Below are 25,982 nucleotides of genomic sequence, written 5' to 3'. Positions count from 1 at the left end.
TGCTCTAACACTGTGCTGCAGTCCTGGTCCTTTTTATTTTTATTTTTTTAATTTTGAGACAGAATCTTGCTAAGTTGTCCAGGATGGCCTTGAAATTGCAATCTTCCTACCTAATCCTCCCAAGTAGCAGGGATTATAGTTGTTTGCCAACACGCCCAGCTTAGAAAAATATCTTTAATTAGCCTAATTTTGGTCAGATGCTAGATTGATTGAATACTGATTGAGGAAATTAATCACAAGCGATCTATATCCCAATGCTGATGTAAATATCCCATAGTAAATATCTGATGTACAAGTTTATGAATATTAATTTTTTTCCTTACATATATCCCTTTTATGTTGTATGTATGTATATATATATGTATAATTTCCTCCTGAACTAACTAGCATCTCTGTATGTTTGTTCATAAAAATCATTGTATACCTCCAAAGTTATTTCTACATTATTTGTAATACACATATAATAACATTATATAAATAATCATTTCACATGAAATTATCATCTATTTATTCTTTATCCAGCCTAGGTAGAATTAAACAGTACAAAATTGAAAAGTAGTTTATTTTGGAAGATTGTACATTTTTGTAAGTTTCTGAAAAACTCAAAAGTTTCACAAGTTATATATTTGTGGAATTTTTGTGATTCCTTTTATTAATCCAGAAGCCTAATGGTGCAACTATCAAGTCATTTCTGACTGCCATGCTATTTTAACATGTTTTATTTGTGGAGGAGTTTTAAAACTTGGATCCCAATTGTATTCTGGTGATAACAGCTTAGTGGGTTTATTGACAAAAAAATATTTATTTAGATAGCTTTCATATATGCTGTTAAGTTCTTTTGTGGTGTCCTGCATAAATCCTTTTAGATATTGTCTAATGAAGGTTGTAATCGTATGGGGTGTGCCACCAAAAATAGCACGATGGTAATAGAAATCTCCTTGTCCAAAGGGAATGAAAGCTGTTGATTTAGTTCTTCTCTCATAAGGGTACTCTCTAGTATTTTTAAAATACCACCATGCATGGAGCTGAGCTACTGATTCGCCCAGGGTTTCTACTCCAAAATCACTCTTGAAGATCTGGTTTATAGCCATAACAAAGAAAAAGTTGACTTCATGCTGGATGTAATCTATGAGATGTGCATTCAAGTTCTTCATGTATACGAAATCACTGTCTTCCACTGATTCATCTTTACGTAGAGGCAACATTTTATATGTTCTGAAAGTACTTAACTCCACATGGGGTATCCTTCTGGTGTCATCAATCAAGATGTAAAAGATAACATTGTAGCCAACCATAAAGTGCTTATCAGCAGATTCTATGAACTGTTCCAGGTATAGATTTATAAATCTTTGAAACATGAAAAAAAGAAAGAAATTATTTTTCTAAAATTCATCAGCAGAATATATGTCATTTAGCATGCTAATGTATGTGTCAAGGACGGTAACGAAGGTAAGGGTAGAGAGGCTGGGTCTACAGCTTCAACTATATTGCTAGTGAAAAAGAATGGAAACAGAAGAAAAGTCATAAAGTTTGTTGTGAAGAAAGAGAGTTAAGTTGATATTAATGAAAAGATTCCAAAGGACTCATTAAGGTTTGAGAAAATAACCACTATACAGAGTTATACAGTCAGAAATAGTGATTGGGGTTAATCATGAGTACTTCTTTGCATGTGGAAAGACCATGGGTGCTCATCCATATTTTTCCAAAATAAAAAGGACAAATATTAGTATCACCTACTTTCCAGTAGCAACTGTAGCCAAGCCTATGGTAATGTTCAGACTTTTGTAGTATTTTTCCAGGACCTGTCTATTGTAAGTTCCTTGCCATATGACTGGAGCATGCCAATCAGTTATTGTTATAACATCAGGACGTTTACTGTGAAGCAGAGAAAAAAACAAATCAAGCGGATGTCACTTTTTTATGAGAGTAGAAGTTGTCCCAGTGGTAATAGCTAGTGGTTATGGAGTACTTATTGAATACCAGGCACCATGTTTAAGTGCTTATATAACCTTGCAATGTCCTATAAAGTAAATGCTGTTATTATCCTTATTTTTCATATGAGGAAACATGGGTGCAGATTAATTGAATAATTTGCTTAGTACCAAACAGCTAATAAACGCCAGGTTCAGTATTCAAGATCCAGCCAGTTTAGCTTCAGAGTCTGTGCTTTAGTTGTTATACCATACTGCCTTTTGAGCTCAAGGGTTATTTTCTTTGAGATCTGGCTACATCTTAAATTTAGGTAGCCCAAAGTCTGAACATTTCTGTGATTATTTCCTCAAGCAAATAGTACCAATTCTCCTTATGTGTTCTTGGTTTTTTTCTTCCTTCTCTCTCCTCTTTTCTTGGAAGATCTAGAATACTCCCTTTTCAACTTTTCCCTAATGCTTTTGGCCCATAGATACAACCTGGAAGAAAATGAGATTAGTCCAAAACAGGAGAAAAACATGAGGTTTACTTCTAGTGATAACAAAATGATGGAAGAAAGAGCAGTACTAATAAATAATTTGACTGAAGGAAGGGTATTAAACTATTAAAGTAAATTGAGACATACATTGTGGAAGGAATTGAATACACAGTCATTTTGATATTGGTGATTGCAAGCTTTAATTACAAATCTAGATTTAGACAGGGTAGGATTTGGCAACCCTTACTAGTTATTAATAATGGTTATAATAATAAGATAATAATATAATAACAAATCCTTCAAAGTTCCCCCTCTTACTCTTTTAGGGATTCTTTAATTTATACATTTATTTTTATACATTTATTTATTTATTTATTTTTCAGTACTGGGCATTGGACCCAGGGTTGGTCTAACTCTGAACTACATCTCCAGACTTTTTTGTTTTTTAATTTGAGACAGGGTCTCAATTGCCCAGGCTGGCCTTGAATCTGTGATTCTTCTGCCTCAGCTGTCTAAGTCACTGGGATTATAGGTATGCACCATCACGCCCAGCTTATACAGTTATTTAAAAAATCCTCTCCATACTTACAGCTTATAGGCATACACTTTTCCTTAAACCACAAATCTAAAATTTTACCTTAAAACCATCCAGCTGTATCCTTGTCGTAGTGATGGCAGTTATAAATTAGTCATGCTATCATGCTACACATGTAAACAATATCTATTTGAGAGGATAAAATGCTTTGAGGCTTATTCCTCTTTTCTAATTAAGTCAGATTAAAGGTTTGCTACCAGAATGAAAAATATCTCTAAAAGCAGAAAGCAATTAAAAACTTGTGTTAAGAAGTAGTTTAATTGATGGATAAAACATATGAGGAAGTAGAAGAAACTTAGTCATTATATTTATAATTTAGATATGAAGCTTTTCACCTGGGAGGTAAATGCTGGCCAGAGGACATCCTGTACAAAAAAGACTCTCAGTGTTCTGGTGGCCTATCCTCTGGACCTGTCAGCATCTTCCCTAGATGGCCTCATTGCTGGCTTAATGAACCTCTGTATAAGCTTACCTCAACCATAGGAATGGAGATTACACATGGGCTTAAAAACATGGACATCCTCTTACTAAGGCTGAGCTGTAACCAGTGCTGAGCGCCCAGTGTGCCACAGCAAGGGGCAACTCAGAGCCCATAGTAGGATACTATTTCCCAGGGGAACCACCTAGTCACCTGACAGCTGCTTGACTACATTAGTCTGCATCATGAAAGGGATATCGCCTTTTTCTCTGGAAAAATACTTCCATTTTCTGGTATGGATTTGCTTTCTTTGTCTATAGATCTGCCAGCTTTGTTGACTTGAAGAATGTCTTATTCATTGTCATGGTATCACACAATTGCCTCACCCACACATTTTATGGTGAGAACAGTGTGGCAGCTGGCTCACTTCCATCACATTCTTTGGTCTTACTACATGCATTCCTGTTCAGAAGAAGCTGGCCTGGTAAAAAGTCAGCAGAAATCTGACTGGTCAGCAGAAATCTTAATTTCAGTGTTAGTTGAGAGATAATGCTCTGAAAGGCTGTACCATACTTTGAATCAACAACTGATATGAAATGCTTTTTCTTCCAAAGTTAAAATGCATAGTCTATAAAGCAGGGTCTTTGCTTATAGTTATATCTAATAACTCACTATGGAATGTTTGGTTACCATTGTTATGACCTTGGGTTGTGTAGGTTCAGAGTTCCTAGTTCCCAAGGGAGGAAGAACTCCTTTAGGGAATGAAGTCATGGTTCCATAAAGCTAATAACAGGTCATTTGAGGTTTCTCATGGTACTAAGCTAATAGGCAGCCATAGCATTATTGTGCTGGCTGTGGCAACTGACTCTCATCACCAAGGAGATACTGAGTTGCTTTTACATGGTGATGTCAAGGAGGGCTGCATATTGAACCCAAAGAATTGCCTGGGGTGCCCCTTAGTACTTCCATTTCCAGTAATAAAGAAGTATTAATAAAGTGAAGTTGTGGCATCTGGATAGTTGGGATTCCTAAGGGGGCCGAGTCTTCAGGAATGGAGGTTTGGGTCATCCTATCAGAGAGAACCATGGCCATCAAAGGTGTTAGCAGGTTAAGGAAACCATGAAGCTGATTATTATCTACCTCCTTCTGTTATCAACCTCCTGAACAGTTACAGAAGTAGTGATTTATGTTCATTATTTTCTCCCTTTTCCTGGTTACCATGTATAAAGAGTCCTAGAGGTGGCTAATGTTACAATTTTAATTCCAGATGGGAATGTGACTGAATTGTCATCACCTCCTGTGACAGAGTAGGTGATGGACTTTGTTTTTCTCTTATTTGGGGGACCTAAGCTTCTTCATCTAAATGAAAGTGGAGAAGTGCTGCTGAGTGGCAGAAGGCCTGGATTGTGCTAGTCATTCTGCATTCACCTTCTCCTTATCCATTCTCACCCTTCTCTGCCTGGCTGTGTGTTCTGGGAGCATCTTTGTCAACCAAGGTCCCTTCATCTATGGTTTCCAAATAGGTTCTGATAACGAGAAGCACCAGTATAAGGTTAGAGGGCAAGAAGAGAAGCTGGGCTATCCGCTTTCTTCCTCTGCCTCCAGGTTCGTTGAGACTGAAAACGGCTGTGCCCTTCTGCCTGCAGCTTGCGCTGGGTGCTGCTCTCTCATGGGTCCAGCAGTCCCCAGTCCCTGTTTGCGTTAGCACCATTCCTGCTCTTGCCCCCTTAGGTCTAGGGGCGGTCACAGCTTCCTGCCTTGGGTGCTTCTTATGTCCTTTTTTGTTCTCTAAATCTGCTCAAATCTCTACAGTCCCATCATTAAAGTTACTGTGTCTCAGTTTATTTATACCCTGACAGATTTAGTATCTTAGACAGTTTTAATGCACTGAATAAGGCCAAAGCAGATACAAGGTGACAGGATATCTTGTATCAGGTCACATCGGGTACAAGGTGACCTGATCACAAAGTATAATATTTGCAATGAAAATTTTCAAAAAGAAGGTATACAGATAAAACGTTTTTTTCTAGTACTATGGAGTATCATAGGTGTGATGAAGAAAAGGCATAGCAGTAAGGAGGTATGCTTTATATTATGGCGTAAGATAGCAGACACGTTACTAGTAGAGAATAAGTATTTAAATGAACTTGAAATTTCAATGCTAGAAGGTATCAGTAAAATTTGATAAGATGTGATACATGATAATAATATGGGAGAGTATAATTTTTTCAAAAAGTGTATCTGAGCAGAAATAGTAGAGATTCCTCTTGTCAGTCAAGATTATATGGACCTATATTTAAGAAACAGGAAACTGCAACTTAAAAGGAGAGAGAAACAAAAGTGACGCAGTTGAAATATACTATAAACTGATAGAACATTTCCAGGGCGTATGTTATCCAGTCTGCTTCTTGTCTCATCAGTATAGTTTCTCTGCTTCCTATCTTTCTGGCTGGCTGGATTGCCATGTTAGTAGCCTCCTTTGTGCCCTTTCATTTCCTCATATTTTACAAATAACAATGTGTACAATATTACAAATAACAATGTGTACATATACAGAGATACATATATCCATCCAGGCTTTTAAACTCTTGTTTATTTTACAATAGAAATAATGCATACTTTTCTGCATCTTGCTTTTCTCATTCAATACCACCTTGTGGAATTCCCTCCAAGTAATCTGAAATAGTTCTCACCCAGTTACTGTTTTGTTTTATTTTTGTTGTTTTGTTTTTGTGGTACTATGGATTGAACCCAGGGTCTCACACATTCTAGGTAAACACTGTGCCACTGAGCTATATCCCCAGTCATTCCAATTACTTCTTAAAAAATTATTTTTCAATTGTACATAGACATAATACCTCCATTTTATTTATTTATGTTTGTATGGTGCTGAGAATCAAACCCAGTGCCTCACACCTGCTAGGCAAGCTCTTTACCACTGAACCACAATCCAGCCCTCCAATTACTTCTTCAAGACTAATTTTTCACATCTCCAACAGTATTTTTCCTACATAATTAAGTTCTAGATTTTAAAACTTCTACTTTGATGGCTACAAATAATACCTCATTCTCACATTTCTTTAGATTTCTCTGATTTCTAGTGAATATGAGCATTTTTTCCATAAGCTTATTGACTATCTCAATTTGCTCAGCTATGAGTTTCACATTTCTCTATTTTAATTTTTTTCTCAGTGATTCATAAGAGTTCCTTGTATTTAGATAATTGCACTGTCATTTGTATTACAAATAATTTTCCCCCAGTAGTTTTCCTTTTAAAAAATAATTTTTTAGTTATGGATGGATATTTACTTATATGCAGTGCTGAGAATTGAACCCAGTGCCTTACACATGCAAGGCAAGCACTTTACCACTGAGCTACCACCCCAGCCTCTCCAGTGGTTTTCTTATCTATTTAATTTTGTGGGTCTTTAGTCAAAAACATTTTATGATCAAATGTATTTTTTTAAAAGAGCTACTAGTCTTCCAGCATTAATTAAGATCTCTTTCTTGCCTAGATTTTTTTGTGTTGTCTTATAGACTTTGGTTTTTCTTTCTGATATGGGGGATTGAACCCAGGGGTACATCCCCAGCCCTTTTATTGTTTACTTTGAGACAGGGTCTTAGTAACTTATTAAGGCTGACCTTGAACTTGAGATCCTCCAGACTCAGCCTCCTGAATTATTGGGATTACTGATGTGTGCCACAGTGCCCAGCAACTTGTAGATTTTCTAAGAAAAATTTTTATTGTTTTTTTTATTCATCTTAAAATAAGCAAATTTATTTTATTAATTAAGTACATAAAATATATTAATTTAGTAAACTTCAATAAATTCACCAGGAACTTATTTTTATATATGGTATAAGATGGGGGTCCACTTTTTTCCCCATTTGGATTACTAGTAGTGCAAGCATTAATGATTTGTCCTTTTTTCACTGATTTTTAAAACACTATCTTTGTTATACTTTCACATATATTGTGATCTAATTCCAGATTCACTATTCCTCTGACCTATTTCTTGTTGATTTGATTAAATTGGTGTTGAAGTATGTTCTGATTTGTTAATGCGAAATTCTCTTAACTTTGTTGTTTTTCATGCTTTCCTTGGGCATTCTGAGACATCTGTTCTTTTTTTTTCATTTTTACTTAAAGCTTTTAGTTTTTTTTTTTAAGATCTGATAATGTGTGTCTTCCCTGATACCTCACATATTAAAGAAGTAATTTCATTTCTTTCCTTTTCTGAATATGCATCTTCAAATAAAAGCCAATATAATACTTAATTTTAAAAAACCCAGCCTTCAAATTAAAGAATGTGGACTCCATCATTATCACATTTTCAGGAAGTTAGTCATTGCAACTAGACAAAAGGTTTTATACACTTCATTATTCTACAAATATCAAGCCTCTACTATGTCTAGGTACATTCTAATGAGGAGACACAGATAATAAATGAACAAGCAAGCAAATACATAGTATGTTATATGTCCATGAATACAATGAAAATAAGAAAGCCTGGTAAGGGAGAAACAATGGGTTGTGTGTCATTTTCTACTGGGTGGTTGAGAAGCCTTCGCTGATGAAGTAAAATTTGGGAGGAATCTTGATAGAAGTGCAAGAATGAGCCATTTGGTTATTTAAAGGATGAGTGACTCATGCAGAAGGAACAGAAGAGGGCAAGTCCTGGGTTGAGAGCATGCTTCACTTAAGTGAGGGATTATCACAGAGGACAGAGTGCTGGCATGGAGCGACTGAGGGAGACAGAAGGTAAGAAGGCCAGAGATAGATGTTGGGCAGCTATTGCATCTCCACATAAGTGAGGGAAAACACTTGTGATGCACACCACTGATGAAGAATTAGTATCAAGAATATGTCCTATAAATAAACAGAAGAAGTGCAAATAATTTGACAGAAATGGGTGAAAATGTGAACACATTCACTAAAGATGAAGCACATGAAGACATATTCCACTGCTTTATTGATCAGAGAAATGCAGAAGACCACAAAGAAAGACAAATTATGCCCATTCTTTTGGCAATACTGAGTATCAGTCAGGATACACATCCACACTATCTACTGTTCATTGCTGGTGGGAATTTAAGTTGGTATACCCACTTTGGACAATAATATTGGCACTCACTCATAGGTTGAACATGCACATTCAGGGGTTGCACTTCAACACAAGGAGACCTGTATATAAACATTTATAGCAACACTGATCTTAATAGTAAAAACCTAGAAATTATTCAAGTGCCCATTAACAGGACAGCAAATAAATAAATTGTGATAGTTGTACAATAAATTATTATGCAGCCATCAAAATGAATTTTTAGTGATAATAATCTTGGAAATCTAATATTAAGGGGAAAAATAAGTCCCTGAAAACTACACAAAGCATGATAACCTCTTTATGGTTATAAACAATTAAAATTTTAAAATGGATTTTTCTCCCAGAATACATATACAGGATATAAATTTATATTTTAAGAAAAGAAGTTGGGCATGGTGGTACATGCCTTTAACTCCAGCAACTCTGGAGGCTGAGGCAGGAGGATCAGAAGTTCAAGGCCAGTCTGGGCAACTTAGTGAAACCCTCTCTCAAAAAAACAAACAAACAAACAAACAAAAAAACTTAAAGGGCTGGGGATGTAACTCAGTGGTAGAGTGTTTGCCTAGCATGTGAGAACTCTGAGTTCAATCCCCAGCACTGCAATAAATAACAACAAACAAATACAAGTAGATGATGAACCAAGTTCAGGATGGTGACTATTTTAGAGGGTCAAGTGAGGAATATAGGAAAAGATACAAAGGCAGATATTGAAGTTACTAAAGTTCATAATTTTTGTTTCATTAAAAGTAAATAGGCAAGATGGGGCTAGGGATGTGAGTCAGTGGTACAGCATTTGCCTAGCATGCAGGAAGCCCTGAGTTCAATTCCTAACACTGCCTAAATAAATAATAAATAAATAAATAAGCAGGAAAACAAATAAATTAATAGTATATGGGCTTCTCTTGAACCAGTGACAACTTAAGTCATGAACCAGGGATTATTATTTATCTAATTTTGTGTACCTGCAGTCTATTAAAAAAATTTACAGAAGATGCAATACAAATACATAATAAACATAAAAAGATGCTCAAACTTAGTTGGAGAAATGAGAATAAAATTGAGATATCTTAACAGTTTTGCTAATAACATTTGATATTACCAGACTAGTACCAAGTAAATAAATATAACAAATAAAATATTACTAACATTTATCCGCTGCAGATTAGAAAATAAATGGCACAATTATTAAAGAGTAGTTGAACAACCTGAATCAACTTTCAAATTTATATTCTTTTAACCGATGACTCCACCCTAGGAATTTATCCTACAGAAAAATTCACACAATGATATAATAAATATATATATATATATATACAAGGATATTTATTGGAATATTGCTTACAATAGCCCCCAAATTGTAAACAGTACAAAGTAAACAGGGAATTGGTGAAATAAATTGATACATGGCCATAAATTGGAATATTACATAACCATTAAAAATAATAAGGTTTAAAAAATAATAATAATATTAAGGTTTTCCCTTGAGTGTTAAAATCAAGATTAGCTACTAATGGCATTTTCAGGCTGTTTTTAAAGATACTTCTTTCCTCTAATAATACCAGGAATGTTAAACAAGATAAAGTGTGACAGCTTTCTCATTACAACCCTTAACTGCCTGATTCTTGGTAAATGGACCCTAGATTTACATGTAAAATCTTTAAAAGCAGGAATTCTAAGTCCTAGAAACCTTCCAGTCTTAGGTACCTCCAGTACATACAATTTGTTGACAGAAGAAAAATCCCCTTCTTCAAATTGAATTACAATTTTGTGAGCAGAATTTTTTGTTCTTACTTAGAATTAAACCAGTTTGAGAGCTGAGGTTCTTCTATTTGATCGTTCCTAGGTGCAAAGAGAAAAGTCAATTTGAGTAATCCTTTCCCTCAATAAATATTTGTTGAGCTTCTGTAATATGACAAGCACAGTCTGGTGCTGGTTCCACAACTATGCCCAGGAAGCATAGACGATAGCAGGAAAGAATACTAGATAGATAGTTATAGGCCAGAGTGGAAAGTGCTAACAGGGAAAAGCAGAGTTTGTTGGAAGCATATGAGTGGAGCATCCAACATAAATTTGGAATTAAGGGAAAACCTTTAGAGAAGATGTAGATAAAGTGAGCCTGGTGGGATAAGGGCTAATCCAAGAAAGAGATGCATGGTAGAGGTCGAGACTTGCAGGAAGGTGAGGAGGAGCATGGTCCATGGAGGTGGGGTGGGGGCAGAGACATATTTTTAAAATTTACAGAGCAGATAGAAAGATATATATTCAAATAAAAGTAGAGATTTAATTAATTCATTTAAATCTTTATTATCTTACTATGTGATAGGTACCCTGTTATGTGTGGGAATAATGGGGTTGGGATAAAGGACCAGAAAAAGGGCAACTAGCAAGACAGAAAACTTTTAGAGACTATTCAGCTCCAGCCAAATACCACAGAGAAACTGTGGCCCCATCTCTATAATACCCAGGTGGTGGATTATCATCAGAAACTATGGAGGCCAAAAGGAATTACAGTATTTTTTCAGGTGCTGTAAGAAAGTAACTGTCAACCAAAATGTCCCTGGTGAAACAAACTTTGATGCATCTATTCATGGAATCCCAACCAGCAATAAAAAGGAGTGAATTATTGTTAAACACAACAATCTGCTTTGAATCTCAAGGGCCTTATGCTGACTGAAAAAAGCTCATCTCAATAGGTCAAATACTATATGATCCCATTTATAAAGTGTTCTCCAAATGCCAAATTTCAGCATTGGAAAATAAACTAGTTGTAATACCAGAGGGCACGGAGGGTCTGCAGGAGGGAGTTGCACATGAGTTTAAATGGGACATTTTTGTGGTAATGGGATACTTCTGTATCTTGATTGCCATTATAGTTACATGAATCTACACATGTGATAAGATTTATAGCTATATATGCACCTTGCCTCAGTGTCAATTTCCTGATTTTGATGATTTGAGATGCAACATTGGGGAAAACTGGGTGAAAGGTATACAGGATCTTTGAAACTGTGCATGAATCTGTCATTATTTTGAAATAAGATTAGGAAAAAACCTTAAAAAATGCCTTTCTTTATGATATCTTCAGAGGTATCTTTAGCTAAAATATTTTGTCATGGGATTCTTCAGGAAGATGATCTTTCAAAATCCAAACTATACAGTGGCAAATACAGGACTTTTTAAAAGTTCATTCTTTTGAAGGTTGATTTTACTAATTTTGGGTTCATGATCAATGGTAGAAAACAGTTGATTAAAGAGAGGCTATCATAGTCTAAAGAAAGATGTTATATTTACTGGATAGAGACACCTAAACTACAACAAATGTCCAGTGTAAGTGGAGTGTGTTAAGTGAACAAAATTTGGAAGCATATACATACACAGGTTCATGCAAATTTGTAGAAAGGAGCATATGCACAAGCATAGAATATTTCTGGACTGATAGCCAGTAAATTTATCAGTGGTTGCTTCTACGGAATTCAGCCTAGTTTTCTGTATTGTCCACCATCATTATTAGAACCCATCAAATTGCAACCACTTTGCTCTCAATAGTTGATAGAGTTATAGGACAGATTCTTACCAGCAGATATACATCCTCTGTAGGTGATTCTTTATTCTTTGGATAAATGAAAAAAAATTTTAGTTTTAAATTTAAACAAAGGCCTATTATTATTGGAATAACATTACAAAATCTAGATTTCGATTTAATCCATTCACTCATTTGTTAGCCATAACAAACTAAACACTTTCTATATGCTAAGCATAATGTTACATTTATGGCTTAAGTGACAAAATCCAGGCCTGCAATTAGCTTATGGTCTGTTATTTCTATTTTACTAAGCCTTTTATTACCCTCAAAAGATGACATTAATACTATACAACTGGCCAGCAACTCCTTTTCATTAAGATGCAATACCCCTGAAGAGCATATAACATGTAGAATAAGTTATCAAAGCAATAGGGTTTATTTAAAAGTCATTAGCTCTTATAATATAGCTACTGTTCAAAACAGCATTCAGTAATATTGCATTGCATATGAAAAAAATCATAGAAGGAGTGCATGGAGAAGGTCAGAATTTGAATTTGAATTTTTCTATGTGAGAGAATTTTAGTAGGTTAACAAATTTTCTCTCTGGTATAGCCAGGTTTCTATAGCAAGTTGCTTTTAGTTCTGTTCACATTGGATGGGACTTTAAGTTTAAAATTTACCCAAAACAGCAGTCTGAAACTATCCCCTTCCCTTGCCTTATTTATTTCTGCATGGAATTATTATATAAAAAATAACATCCCTGACATTATATGATATACTTCTTTGCTTATTTTCCTTTTTTCACCTAGAGTGTAAAGTTCCATAAGAGAAGTTACTTTGGATCATTTCTGGTTTTCATCACCTAAAACAGGGCCTAGCTCCAAGAAGGGGGCCAATAAATATGTATCCAGTGTTAAAATATGCATTTGGTTCCCCAAAGAAGAGATAATTCTGTTCAGTTTATCTTTTGACTAGAGCTTATCATTTTATATCAGTTGTGCCAGTCATTAAAGAGATTCATCCGTATTTTATATTTACCTGAAATGATGCTCAATCCATGTCAACAATAAAGTAAATAAAATCAATAGCAGTATTTTTCTTTTAGAATTCATTCTGTTCTAAAAAAAGAAGAGAAAAAAAAGTTTTTTGGAAAGTGAAAACTGCTTCTTCACCCTCTTCTTACAAATTAATGTATGGAAATTCGACCACCAATCTCTGATTCTAGAGAGCTCAGCCTCAGAAAGAATGCACACTTAAGTCGGGGAAACCACCTGTTCTCTTTGAAGTGCCTGAAAACTCTCCCTTAGGATGCCAACGGATGCTTTTCAGATTAGAGATGAAGTGTCTATGAAGTTTCCTTTGCTTTCCTTTATCGAAGTTCACCCTGATTGCATAACAAGGTTCGATAAAACCCTCCTATTTCACTTGTGCTTTTCTGAGAATAAAAAGTTAATCATGAAGACATCTTATGCCCTGGGATCTATTCTGTCCCAAAGTTGATTTTATAAGTTTTCCTAACAAAGACAGAAAGACCAATAATTTATTTAATGACTAAAAGAGTAGTAACCTAAAAATATATGAGTTCTCACAAAGCTGTATCCTTATAAACAGTAATTAAAAATCTAAATTAAAAATATTAACTCTAGAGTGGAATCTTTGGCTCCAGTTGCTGCATTGAGCTTGTTTATACTGGAGGTGTTATATGTCTGCAAGCATAAGCTGATTTTTGGTAAGCATCCACCAAGAGCAGGTTTTGCCTTTGTATTAAGTATTGGAGTAAAATAGAGGCTTCTGTTATTTAATTTTTGAACACATTTAGTGAGCAAGATGTTTTAAATCTGTACTTTCTAATACAATGGCCATTAGCCACATATGGCTGGTGAGCATGTAAAATGTTGCTAGTCCAAACAATGAAGTTTGAAGATTTAGTAGGAGACAAAGAATTTAAGATGATGCCTCATTTTATATTGACTACTTGCTGAAATAAAATTTTGGATATAGTGAGTAAAATAAAATATTAAAAGCAATTTAATGTTTCTTCTTACCATTTTTAAGTATAGCTCCAGAATATTTAAAGAGACAAATGTGCTTTATATGTCTTTTGAAAAGTTCTCCTACAGATAATACCATATTGGGCAGGCTTTGGTTGGGTATAATTTTAGTGTCTCACTAAAATGACACTAAAGATAATTTGAAATATAAGACTGTGGCCCATCTAGCCAGATTATTTTCTGCCAGTATGACCTCAGTGAAATTATTTTCAAAATCCAGTAATTTGTTTATATGTCACCTATTATTCTATACAGTACACTTTTAAGGCCAAGTTTTGGAGATGAGCCCTACCTATGATTTTGTCATGATCACCCCAAATTTTACGTAGTGCCTTCCTAAGAGCTACTTTACCTTTAGTTTTGGTGATGTAAAGAGGAATGCTAGGATAGATTGTTTCCCAAGCATTGTATTTTTAAGTGTATAGAAGAACAGAAAATCAAATCGGATGTTGTATACCATTCTCCTACTGTTTGAGTCTTCTGTTACTGGTGATGTCACCAGATTCTTTTGATGATGAAAGTATTAGAAAGGCACTGTCATAATGATTCATCTGGTGGTAAGTTGCTGTCATTGCTACCAAACAACAGAACCTAGTCTCATTTTTGAAAACTTAAAGGATTCTAAAATGTTCTACCTTCAGTTTCCTTTGTTGTACTTCCTTTGCTTTCTTTATGACTGATCTTTACTCACAGAAACATATTTCAAATGGTGTGTTATGTGTATATGTGTATGTTTGACTGGGATAAAGTGCAGCAGCCTTTCCTTTTTATCCTCTTTTAGACATTGTCTATTCTAGGCAAGTAATTCTTCTTTAATTACGTCTTAGAGAGTTTTGAAAGTACTTATTTTTATGATTATAGAAATAACATGTTCCTGTTATAAAATACAAGTACATAAAAACACAAAGGAAAAAGAATCACTTTTAATCACATTAGTCTAAGATAGTCATGCTTAATTTGATATTATAATATGCACCTTTATTCTCCCTTCACATTTAAAACTAAATGTTTTTCTTATTGAAAAAGATGTGCATGTGTGTGCCCACAATAAAAGATTCTAAAAGGAAAAAAGGTGATATAGTGTACATTGAGTCATCTCCTACCCCAGCACCTGACTCCTCTTGAATTGCCCCATCCCCAGTATCGACCACTCTTCACAATTTCTTGGGGTTTATTCTATAATTATTCTGTGCCTATAGAGGCATGTATATTTTAATTACATAGTTCCCTTTTTAATGCAAATGACAGCATACTAAATATATTCTTAGTACTTTCAATATCTTACTCAAAAGAATATTTTGAAGATCATTTCATTATACTTCATACAGATGTGGCTCATTCTCTTTCTGCAGGTGAACTGTTTTTAGTTACATGGATGTATCATTTATTTAAGCAGTTTTCTATTGCTAGACATTTTGACTGTTTACTGTCTTTGCTCTTATAAGAAATGCCACAGTGAAGTGCTTGAATATTCTTTATAGGCACATGTTGAACAGTATTGAAGGACAAGTTCCTAGTATTTATGCTGCAAGATAAATTCCTAGAAATGAAATTCCTTGGTCAAAACTTACACTCATTTAAAATTTAGTATCATTGCACTGCTTTCTATAGCGGTTGTACTAATGAGCTTTCATCATGAGTGTATTAACTTATTTTATTACTATTTTTATTGGGCATCTTCTCACTTGTTTAAGAGTCATTATATTCTCTGCAAAATGTATAACTTGTTAATTATCTGTTTGATCTTTGTTTACATTTTTTAAAGTTATTTTAATTTTGACATGATTTTAGATTTGACGATATAGTTATCAAGACCATATGGGACCCAGCCATCACCCACAGCTGACGACCACCAGCCAGTTGTCTGCCGTTATCTGCAGACTGCCTACAGACTGCTATTTGATTGCCTGCTGCCTGCTGTTGCCTGGAAGTCCATTGTCACGGTACGTGCAGGTTTGGTTATTCACGACCACTGCCAACTTGGGACACTGGCCAGGACTTGCAGGTTTGCTGCTGCCACCACTGCCATCTTGGGGCACAGCCACCTTGGTCTGGGGACACAAGCCAGGGCCTGGAGATGTAGTGGGGTATCTGCAGGTCTGGTTGCACGTGAGGTCTTTCTGCTTGGTGTGGTAGCGGCTGCCATCTGGCTGCCTTTTGCAGGGTGGCTCCTTTGTGTGAGTGCATCCCTGATGGTCTCTCTGCAAGTTGAAAGGACATTGAGATTGGGACTGCAGTGAGGCAGGGCCTGGGGAAGATGAAGCCAAGGTCCTTCAGATTTCAGCTGGGTTTGTGTGGGCCAGTCTGGGTCTCCTAAGCCTCTGGAAGCCAGATACTAAGGGCAGTTCCCTGGGGGGAGCACAGGTTGAAGAAACTGTAGAAAACTGGGCTCTCTCCATCTCAGTGAGTCCTGAAGTGCACAGGGACAGAAGGGGCCAGCTACAACAGGTGGGAAGACTGGAAGAGGGTGTGACGGCATCTTGCTATGGGCTCACCCACCCAACCAGTCTGGCACCCACCTGACTGGAGCTAACATCAAACTTCAGACAACCCCGCCTATTGGTGGAGAAGGGAAGCTGAGAGAATTTTGAAAGCCAACAGAGGCAATCATTTGATTTTCCATTGAGACTTTCCTTTTTTTTCACCCTCTCTCTCCCACCTGTTTCATCTTTGAATCCAAATATTTTTCATGCATTAATTTATTGAGGAATGGAGTGTCTGAATAGTATATTACAGTTTTGTTGTGTATTGCTATATTTTTACTTTTTAAAAAAATGGGTATATATTTTTCTCTTATTTATCTGTCTCCCTGGATTCTCTTTCTCACTTCTCTCATACTAACAGCTAACCTCTATTAATTCCTCCTTTACTCTTACTATAATTTTTACCTCTATCTTCTTTCCTCACTCATAAACATCACATTATACACTACTTCTGTTCCCTCATTGTCCATCGTTTGAAACAGTAAACCCTTTTAGCAAACTTGTCTATAGTGTAGATAATAATTGAATACTTCATTTCTGTTTATTGCGACAAAACTGTAAACACCTTAATAGGAGCCATTTGGTTTAAGGCGATATATTGTTTGCATTGGGTGCTATTAATATTGATCTTCCCCTTAAAGGTGAGGGACTGGAAGCCTTCAGGGACACTATAAGACTACAGGGTAGAATCTGTATTGCCTCAGATCATATTGCTAGATGAGAAGACACACAAACAACATGAAAAAACAAGGGAACAAAGCACCTCAAACAAACCAAGATGTTCCAACAATAGAATCCACAGACAACCCAGTAGAACAAATGTCAGAGATGGAGTTTAGAAAATACATAGTTAGATTGATCTTTGAAATAAAAGATGGTATCAGATAGAAAATACAGGAAGTTAAAGATCACTTAATAAAGAGCCAGAGATCATGAAAAGGAATCAAGCAGAAATCCTCCAAATGAAGGAAACAATAAACCAAATTAAAAATTCAATGGAAAGTATCACCAACAAACTAGACCACTTGGAAGATAGGACCTCAGACAATGAAGACAAAATATATACTCTTGAAAATAAAGTCAACTGCACAGAGAAGATGACAAGAAACCATGAACATCTAGGAAATATGGGATAGCATGGAAAGACCAAATTTAAGATTTATCAGAATAGACAAAGGCATGGAGATACAAACCAAAGGAATGCACAATCTTTTCAATGAAAAATATCAAAAAATATCAAAAAAAAATATCAGAAAACTTCCCAAATCTAAAGAATGAAATGAAATGACAATCAACTACAAGAGGCTTACAGGACCCCAAATGTACAAAATTACAGCAGACCCCCACCAAGGCACATTATAATGAGAATGACTAACATATAGAATAAGGATAGAATTTTAAAGGCTGCAAAAGAAAAAAATCAAATCACACATAGGGGGAAACCAATTCAGATCTCAGCTGATTTCTCAACCCAGACCCTCAATGCTAGGAAGTCCTACAATAACATTTATTAAGCTCTGAAAGAAAATGGATGACAATTGAGAATTTTATACCCAGCAAAATTAAGCTTCAGATTTGAAGATGAAATAAAAACCTTCCATGATAAACAAAAGTTAAAAGAATTCGCAACTAGAAAACCTGTACTACAGAACATTCTTAGCAAAATATTCCATGAGGAGGAAATGGAAAAAGAAAAAGAAAACCAGGAAAGGGGGGAACTACATTAAAGGAAAATTCAATCAAAGGAGAAACCCAGTCAGATTAAAAACAAAAAAAATAAACCAAAATGACCAGGAATACAAATCATATCTCAATAATAACCATGAATGTTAATGGCCTAAACTCATCAATCAAAAGAATAGACTGGCAGAAGGATTTTTTAAATGTGTTGTCTTCAGAAGATTCACCTCTTAGGAAAAGACACCCACAAACTGAAGGTGAAAGGTTGGGAAAAAACATGTCACTCACATGGACTGTGTAAACAAGCAGGGATTTCCATTCTCATATCAGACAAAGTGGACTTCAAATCAAAGTTAGTCAGAAGGGACAAAGAAGGACATTTTATACTGCTTGAGGGAGTCACACACCAATAAGACTTAACAATCATAAATATATATGCCCCAAACAATGGAACATCTATATACATCAAACAAACCCTTCTCAATTTTAAGAATCAAATACACCAATGACACAATAATACTTGGTGACTTTAACACACCTCTCTCACCACTGGATAGATCTTTCAAACAAACACTAAACAAACTATAGAATTAAATAATACAATCAATGATTTAGATTCATTGGACATGTAGAGTATTTCATCCATCATTTAGTGAATATGCTTTCTTCTCAGCAGCACATGGATCCTTCTCTAAAATAGACCATATGTTATGCCACAAAGCAACTCTCAGCAAATACAAAAAAAAAAAAATAGAAATACTTCCCTGCATTCTATCAGTTCATAATGGAATGAAATTAGAAATCAATGATAAAATAAAAAAAAGAAGCTACTCCAACACCTGGAGACTAAATAGCATGCTATTGAATGATGAATGGATAAAAAGAAATCAGGGAGGAAATAAAAAATACTTAGAGGTAAATGAGAACACTGTTGTGTTTCGATACCATAACATATCAAAATCTCTGAGACACCATGAAGGCCGTGCTAAGAGGAAAGTTCATTGCACTGAACTCATACATTAAAAGAATAAAAAGTCAACATACAAATAACTTAACATTACATCTCAAAGCCCTAGAAAAAGAAGAACAAATCAACACCAAAAGCAACAGAAGAGAGGAAATTTATTAAAATCATGGCTGAAATCCTTGAAATTGAAACAAAAGAAGCAGTTCAGAAAATTAACAAAACAAAAAGCTGGTTCTTCAAAAAAATAAATAAAATTGATAAAAACCTTAGCTACACTAACAAAGAGAGAGAGAAAACCCAAATTACTAAAATTTGTGATGAAAAATGAAATATCACAATGGACACTACTGAAATACAGAAAATAAGAAACTATTTTGAAAATTTATACTCAAATAAAATAAAAAATCTTGAAGACATAGACAAATTTCTAGAAACATATGATCTACCCAAACTGAAGCAGGAGGACATTCACAATTTAAACAGATCAGTTTCAAGCAATGAAATAGAAGACGCCAATCAAAAGTCTATGAATCAAAAAAAAGCCCCAAACAAGATGGATTCTCAGCCTAGTTCTACAAGACCTTCAAAGAAGAATTAATACTCCTTAAATTATTCCATGAAATAGAAAAGGAGGGAACCCTTCCAAACCTATTCTATGAGGCCAGTATCACCCTGATACCAAAAACAGACAGAGGCACATCAGAGAAAGAAAACTTCAGACCAATATCCCTGATGAGCATAGTCACAAAAATTGTCAATAGAATTCTGGCAAATTGCATACAAAAACATATTAAAAAGATAGTGCACCACAGTCAAGTAGGGTTCATTTCTGTGATGCAAGGTTGGTTCAACATACAGAAATGCAATAAACATAATACATCACATCAATAGACTTAAAGACAAGAATCATATCTCGATAGACACAGAAAAAGCATTTGACAAAATACAGTACTTCTTCACATTCAAAACACTAGAAAAACTAGGGATAGTAGGAACATACTTCAACATTGCAAAAGCTATCTATGCTAAGCCCAAGGCCAACATCATTCTAAATGGAGAAAAATTGAAAGCATTCCCTCTAAAAACTGGAACAAGAGAGGGATGCTTTCTTTCACCACTTCTATTCAACATAGTCCTTGAAACTCTAATCAGAGCAATCAGACAGGTGAAAGAAATTAAAAGGATACAAATAGGAAAAGAAGAACTCAAGCTATCATTATTTGCCAATGACATGATTCTATATTTAGAAGATCCAAAAAATTCCACCACAAAACTTCTAGAACTCACAAATGAACTCAGCAAATAGTAGGATATAAAATCAATACCCACAAATCAAATTTATTTCTATTCATAAGTGGTGATGCAAGAGAAATTAGGAAAACTACCCCATTCATAATAGCCTCAAAAAAAAAATTGGGAATCAATCTAACAAAAGAGGTGAAAGACCTCTATAATGAAAACTACAGAATACTTAAGAAATCAAAGAATACCTTAGAAGATGGAAAGATCTCCCTTGTCCTTGGATAGGCAGAATTAATATTGTCAAAATGGCTATACTGCCAAAAGTGTTATACATATTTGATGCAATTCCTATTAAAATCCCAATGACATTTTTCATGGAACCAGAAAAAGCAATCATGAAATTCATTTGGAAAACTAAGAGACCCAGAATAGCTAAGGCAATCCTTAGCAAGAAGAGTGAAGCAGGAGGCATCATAATACCAGACCTTAAACTATATTACAGAGCAATAGTAATAAAAACAGCATGGTATTAGTACCAAAATAGACATCTAAACCAATGGTACAAAATAGAAGACATAGAGACAAACCCACATAAATGCAGTTATCTCATACTAGACAAAGGTGCCAAAAACATACATTGGAGAAAAGATAGTCTATTCAATAAATGGTGCTGTAACAAAATGAAATTAAACCTCTATCTCTCACTCTGCACAAAACTCAGCTCAAAGTGAATCAAAGGCTTAGGCACTAGAACAGAGACTCTGCACCTAATAGAAGAAAAAGTATGCCCAAATCTTCATCATGTCAGCTTAGGACCTGACTTCCTTAACAAGATTCCTAAAGTACAAGAAGTAAATTAAGAATCAATAAGTGGGATGAATTCAAACTAAAAAGCTTCTTCTCAGCAAAGTAAACAATAATGTGAGGAGAGAGCCTACAGATTGGGAGGAAATCTTTACCACATGCACCTCAGATAGAGCACTAATCTCCAGGATATATAAAGAACTCAAAACATTTAACATCAAAAGAACAATTAACCCAACCAATAAATGGACTAAGGAACTGAACAGACACTTCACAAAAGAACTACAATCAATCAACACACATATGGAAAAAAAAAGTTCATCATCTCTTGAAATTAGAGAAATGCAAATCAAAACTACTCTAAGATTTCATCTCACTCCAGTAAGACTAGGAATTATCAAGTTTACAAGCAATAATAAGTCTTGGCGAGGATGTGGGAAAAGTACACTCATACATTGCTGGTGGAACTACAGATTGGTACAACCCCTATAGAAAGCAGTATGGAGATTCTTCAGAAAACTTGGAATGGAACCACCATTTGACCCAGTTATCCCACTCCTCGGTTTATACCCAAAGGACTTAAAATCAGTATACTACAGTGATGCAGCCACATCAATGTTTACAGCAACTCAATTCACAATGGCTAAACTATGGACCTTCAACAGATTAATGAATAGATAAAATGTGGTACATATACATAATGGAATATTACTCAGCCTTAAAGAAGAATGAAGTTATGGCATTTGCAGGTATATGGATGGAACTAGAGAATATCATGCTAAGTGAAATAAGCCAATCCCAAAAAACCAAAGACTGAATGTTTTCTCTGCTAAGCAATGCTAATCCATAGTGGGGGGGGGGTAGGGAAGAATGAAGGAACTTTGGATTATGCAGAGGGGAGAGGGGGAGGGGTGGAACAGTGGGGATGGTAAGGACAGTAGAATGAGATAGACATTATTACCCTGTATACATGTATGATTACCCTACTGGTGTGACTCAGTACCGTATACAGCCAGAGGAATGAGAAGTTATGCTCCATTTGTATACAATGTGTAAAAATGCATTCTACTATCATGTATAACCAGTTAGAACAAATAAAAGAATTTTTTTAAAAAAGACCATGAGGGATAGTTGTATTTATGTGGGTATGTCTCTGTGTCTTCTATTCTGTTCCATTATTCTCTATATCTGTTTTTGTGCCAATGCCATACCGTTTTTGTACTATAGTTCTGTAGTATAATTTAAAGTCTGGTAGTGTGATGCCTTCTGCTTCACTTTTCTCATTAAGGATTGCTTTGGCTATTCTGGACCTTTTATTTTTCCAAATGAATTTCATGACTGCTTTTTCTATTTCAATGAAGAACTTCATTGGAATTTTAATAAGAATTGCATTAAATCTGTGATGCAGTCACATCAATGTTTATAGCAGCTCAATACATAATAGCCAAGCTATGGAACCAACCTAGGTGTCCATCAACAGATGAATGGACAAAGAAAATGTGGTATATATGCACAATGGAATATTACTCAGCCATAAAGAAGGATGAAGTTATGACATTTGCCAGTAAATGGATGGAACTGGGGAATATCATGCTAAGTGAAATAAGACAGTCCCAAGAAACCAAAGGCCAAATATCCTCTCTGTTATGGATGCTAACCCACCCATAACAAGGGAGGATGGGTGGGCAAGAAAAGGAGTCCAATGGATTAGACAACGGGGAATGAAGGGAAGGAGGGGAATAGGAAGGACAGTAGAATTAATTGGACAAAACTTGCCTATCATTGCATTTGAGTACATCACCAGGGTAACTCTGCATCATGTTCAACCACAAGAACAGGATTCTTATTAGAGTAAGTTATACTCCATGTATGTCTGATATGCCAAAATACACTCTAATGTCATGTATACCTAGAAAGAACAACAACAACAAAAGACCATATGGTTTTTAAGATAGACAAAGAGGTTATTGGAACAGAAAACACAGGTAGGTACATGACCTAAGCTACTGGCACGCTCATCAGATCCTCCTACAAAGGACTTTGAACCTTATAGGGGTTCAATTTGAAGTTATTTGAGTGAATTCAAGGATTTATTTTATGGCAGATGTTTCTAAGGGTATGGAGACAAGAGAAATTGAGTTGGTCAGAGGTGAGGGAGTTAGAATTGGTGTCCAGTTTATTCCTGTGGCAGGATCTTGTCTCTACATTTCCTCCCTTAGTTCCTTTCTATTCTATTTCTTTTTTGGCAGTGATTTACTAAGTAATGTGAGCTGCTTCCTACCCTTATGTAATAGACATTACTACTACTTTTCACTATCCAGTTCTTCTCTTCCTAGCAAATAGTAGACCCCCACTTCCTTGCCCTCTTGCTCTCGGGTAGGGGCATGTAATAAGTTCAGGCTGAGGCATGAGGAGCCCGTGCATGATTCTCTATTGTCTCTCTCTGACATGGTGACCAGTAGCATTCCAACTGACAATATGGAGCAGATTGCCTGCTTCCCCCCACTGGCTGTGTAGGATGGGTGGGAAATTTTCTTGTGTGTACTAGGCCATTAATATTCAAGAAGTAAATTCTCCTATTCAGTATGCAGTCGGTAAATTATTTTTCTGTTTAAATGAATCAGAATCAGTTTCAGTGTCATGATTAACTCAAGTATGAGTGCCAGAAAGGGAGTTATAGGCAATATATGGGTGGAGGGAATCTAGAATTGGCTGGTTGACTTTGTATCTTAGACAATTAAAAATCGTATTAGTATTCAAGTATCTAGAAACCTGTGGAATATAGGAGTAAATGACTAATTAAGTGATCCCTGGACTCACATGAATGAGGTACTTATGGAAGCCAAAGACTTTGGGGGTAATCATGACTCCTATATATAAGTTTATTTAATGAAATAAAGGACATAAAACAAGGATTCACAGGCAGAGTATACAGCTGCATCTATTAATATCAGAGACCTTAATGAAAAAACACAAAGCTGAAGTCAAAAGTCTCCCTGTGATTCTAGCTTCTATCAGACAGCTTGGCCTTTATGACAGGGTGGGTTCCCACCGATGACCCTGGCTTTTGGCCTTCCTGTGTCCTCCTGGCCCTTGAGACTGTCACACCTTTTCAGTTTCCTTGTTGTTCCATTTAATTACTTAGCAATTCCATCATCTGTGTAATCCATTCTGACACTAAAATCTCTCATTTGAAATACTCAGATTTCCTGATTGCTCCCTTATTGGTACAATTCCTGGTGTCAGAAGTGGTCTGGTAATCAGCTTTTACTACAAAACAAACCACCCCAAAACTTAATGGGTTGAAGCAACAATGCTTTATTTTTTTCTCATGAGCCTGGGCCACTTGTGGCTTCTGTTGATCTGAGCCAGGCTGGTTTGCTGTCATCTAAGGAGCACTCCTGTAACTACAGTCATCTGTTGGTTGCTTGGGGGCTTGCTGGCCTGTATTCACATGCCTGTTAGATGTGGGCAGTGCAGCATGTTGGAATGAATTTTTTATGTTCAATCCATTCTCCTTTCTGGCGGTGGATATAGAGAGGGAATTTATACAACTGTTAACCAAAGACCCTTAGAAACAGATTTTTGGAATGAAATTTTGGGATTGGGTTGCTCACCCATTTGAGTTGGACTACCATAAAACCTCCTTACCAGTAGGATAGGTTGCTGCAAACCTTGGGCATACAGTGGCATCAGTTATTTAGATTACCTTATCATCTGTGGAAGCTTGGGAAGAAGGAACAGTTGAAGGGAAAACTGGGACACTAAGTTGCTGCTGTGCTGCGGCAGCGCATCGTGGTTACTGAGTGCAGGACAAGTGGGACGGAATGCTCTCTGATTGTTCCAAAGGAGTTGTAGAAGTAAAGCAGGACGTCTGTAGAGATTTACACTCTCAGCTCAGGTCACAGACCAGAGCCAGATGCCTTTTTGGTGCCACTGTGCGTGTATGTGTGAGTCTGTGTGTATATATAAAGCATATATGACTGAGGTTGAGGCCAAAAATAGAATTGTGTGATGTGTATAATCAGAATGTAAGTTGAAGATACAACTTCTCAAAGTATCTTGTGTTAAAATTAGAAAACTGGGAAAGACTGGGATTACCGCAGGATGAGAGCATTTGGGTGGATTCAGATGAACCTGGAGTGTCCCTTGTCAGTGGAAACATATTTCTGAGAAGACAAGACTTTTCCTGCTTAAAAATTCTTTGATACTCCCATCCAAAATAATTGGGTTTCCAAGGGGCTCCTGTTCTCATTACCCGTAGACCCAGCATCTGGAGTCAAATACAGTGTGTCCCCCAACACATGAAGGTTTGTTCTGTAGGAGACAGCTACTACCATAAAAGAACTTCAAGCTCTTGCTAATGTATTAGTAGGGAAACACATGTGGGAATAGATTACAAGGATATTATACCAACACGAATAAAATACGATTGTGAACTGAGACAAAGCTATTGAGATTCTGGATTTAATAAGTTATCATAGTTAACTGTGACAGGGTCTAAGAATTTTCCTGATTATTAAACTAAGATTTGAATTCTGTGGTAGCCTACAATTAATGAAGTTTTGAGGTCATAATTTCACTGGCATAATGTAGAAGAAATCCAAAGGTTTAAGAAGGCAGGAATGTTGGAATGAATTTACTATGTTCAATCTGTTTCCTTTCCTGCTGTACTTTCTAGTGAGGGTGAGCCTGTGAGAACATTTT

At 35.8% G+C, this 25,982-nt stretch overlaps 1 protein-coding gene across 1 annotated transcript; it reads right to left on the bottom strand.

Moving 5' to 3' along the window:
- Positions 1 to 680: 680 nt before the first annotated feature.
- LOC124964841 (N-acetyllactosaminide alpha-1,3-galactosyltransferase-like 1) lies at positions 681 to 24,140 on the bottom strand. The gene is made up of 5 exons (XM_047525520.1): positions 24,096 to 24,140; positions 16,047 to 16,150; positions 10,317 to 10,364; positions 1,738 to 1,875; positions 681 to 1,347 (listed from the first exon to the last, which is right to left on the bottom strand). The coding sequence occupies exons 1-5, from the start codon at positions 24,138 to 24,140 to the stop codon at positions 681 to 683; spliced, it is 1,002 nt and encodes a 333-aa protein (XP_047381476.1).
- Positions 24,141 to 25,982: the final 1,842 nt, after the last annotated feature.

The sequence above is a fragment of the Sciurus carolinensis genome, chromosome 14 (genome assembly GCF_902686445.1).
Source record: "Sciurus carolinensis chromosome 14, mSciCar1.2, whole genome shotgun sequence".
NCBI classification, from domain to species: Eukaryota; Metazoa; Chordata; class Mammalia; order Rodentia; family Sciuridae; genus Sciurus; species Sciurus carolinensis.
The sequence above is the reverse complement of the archived record's forward strand: the minus strand, read 5'-3'. Positions and strand labels throughout refer to the sequence as shown.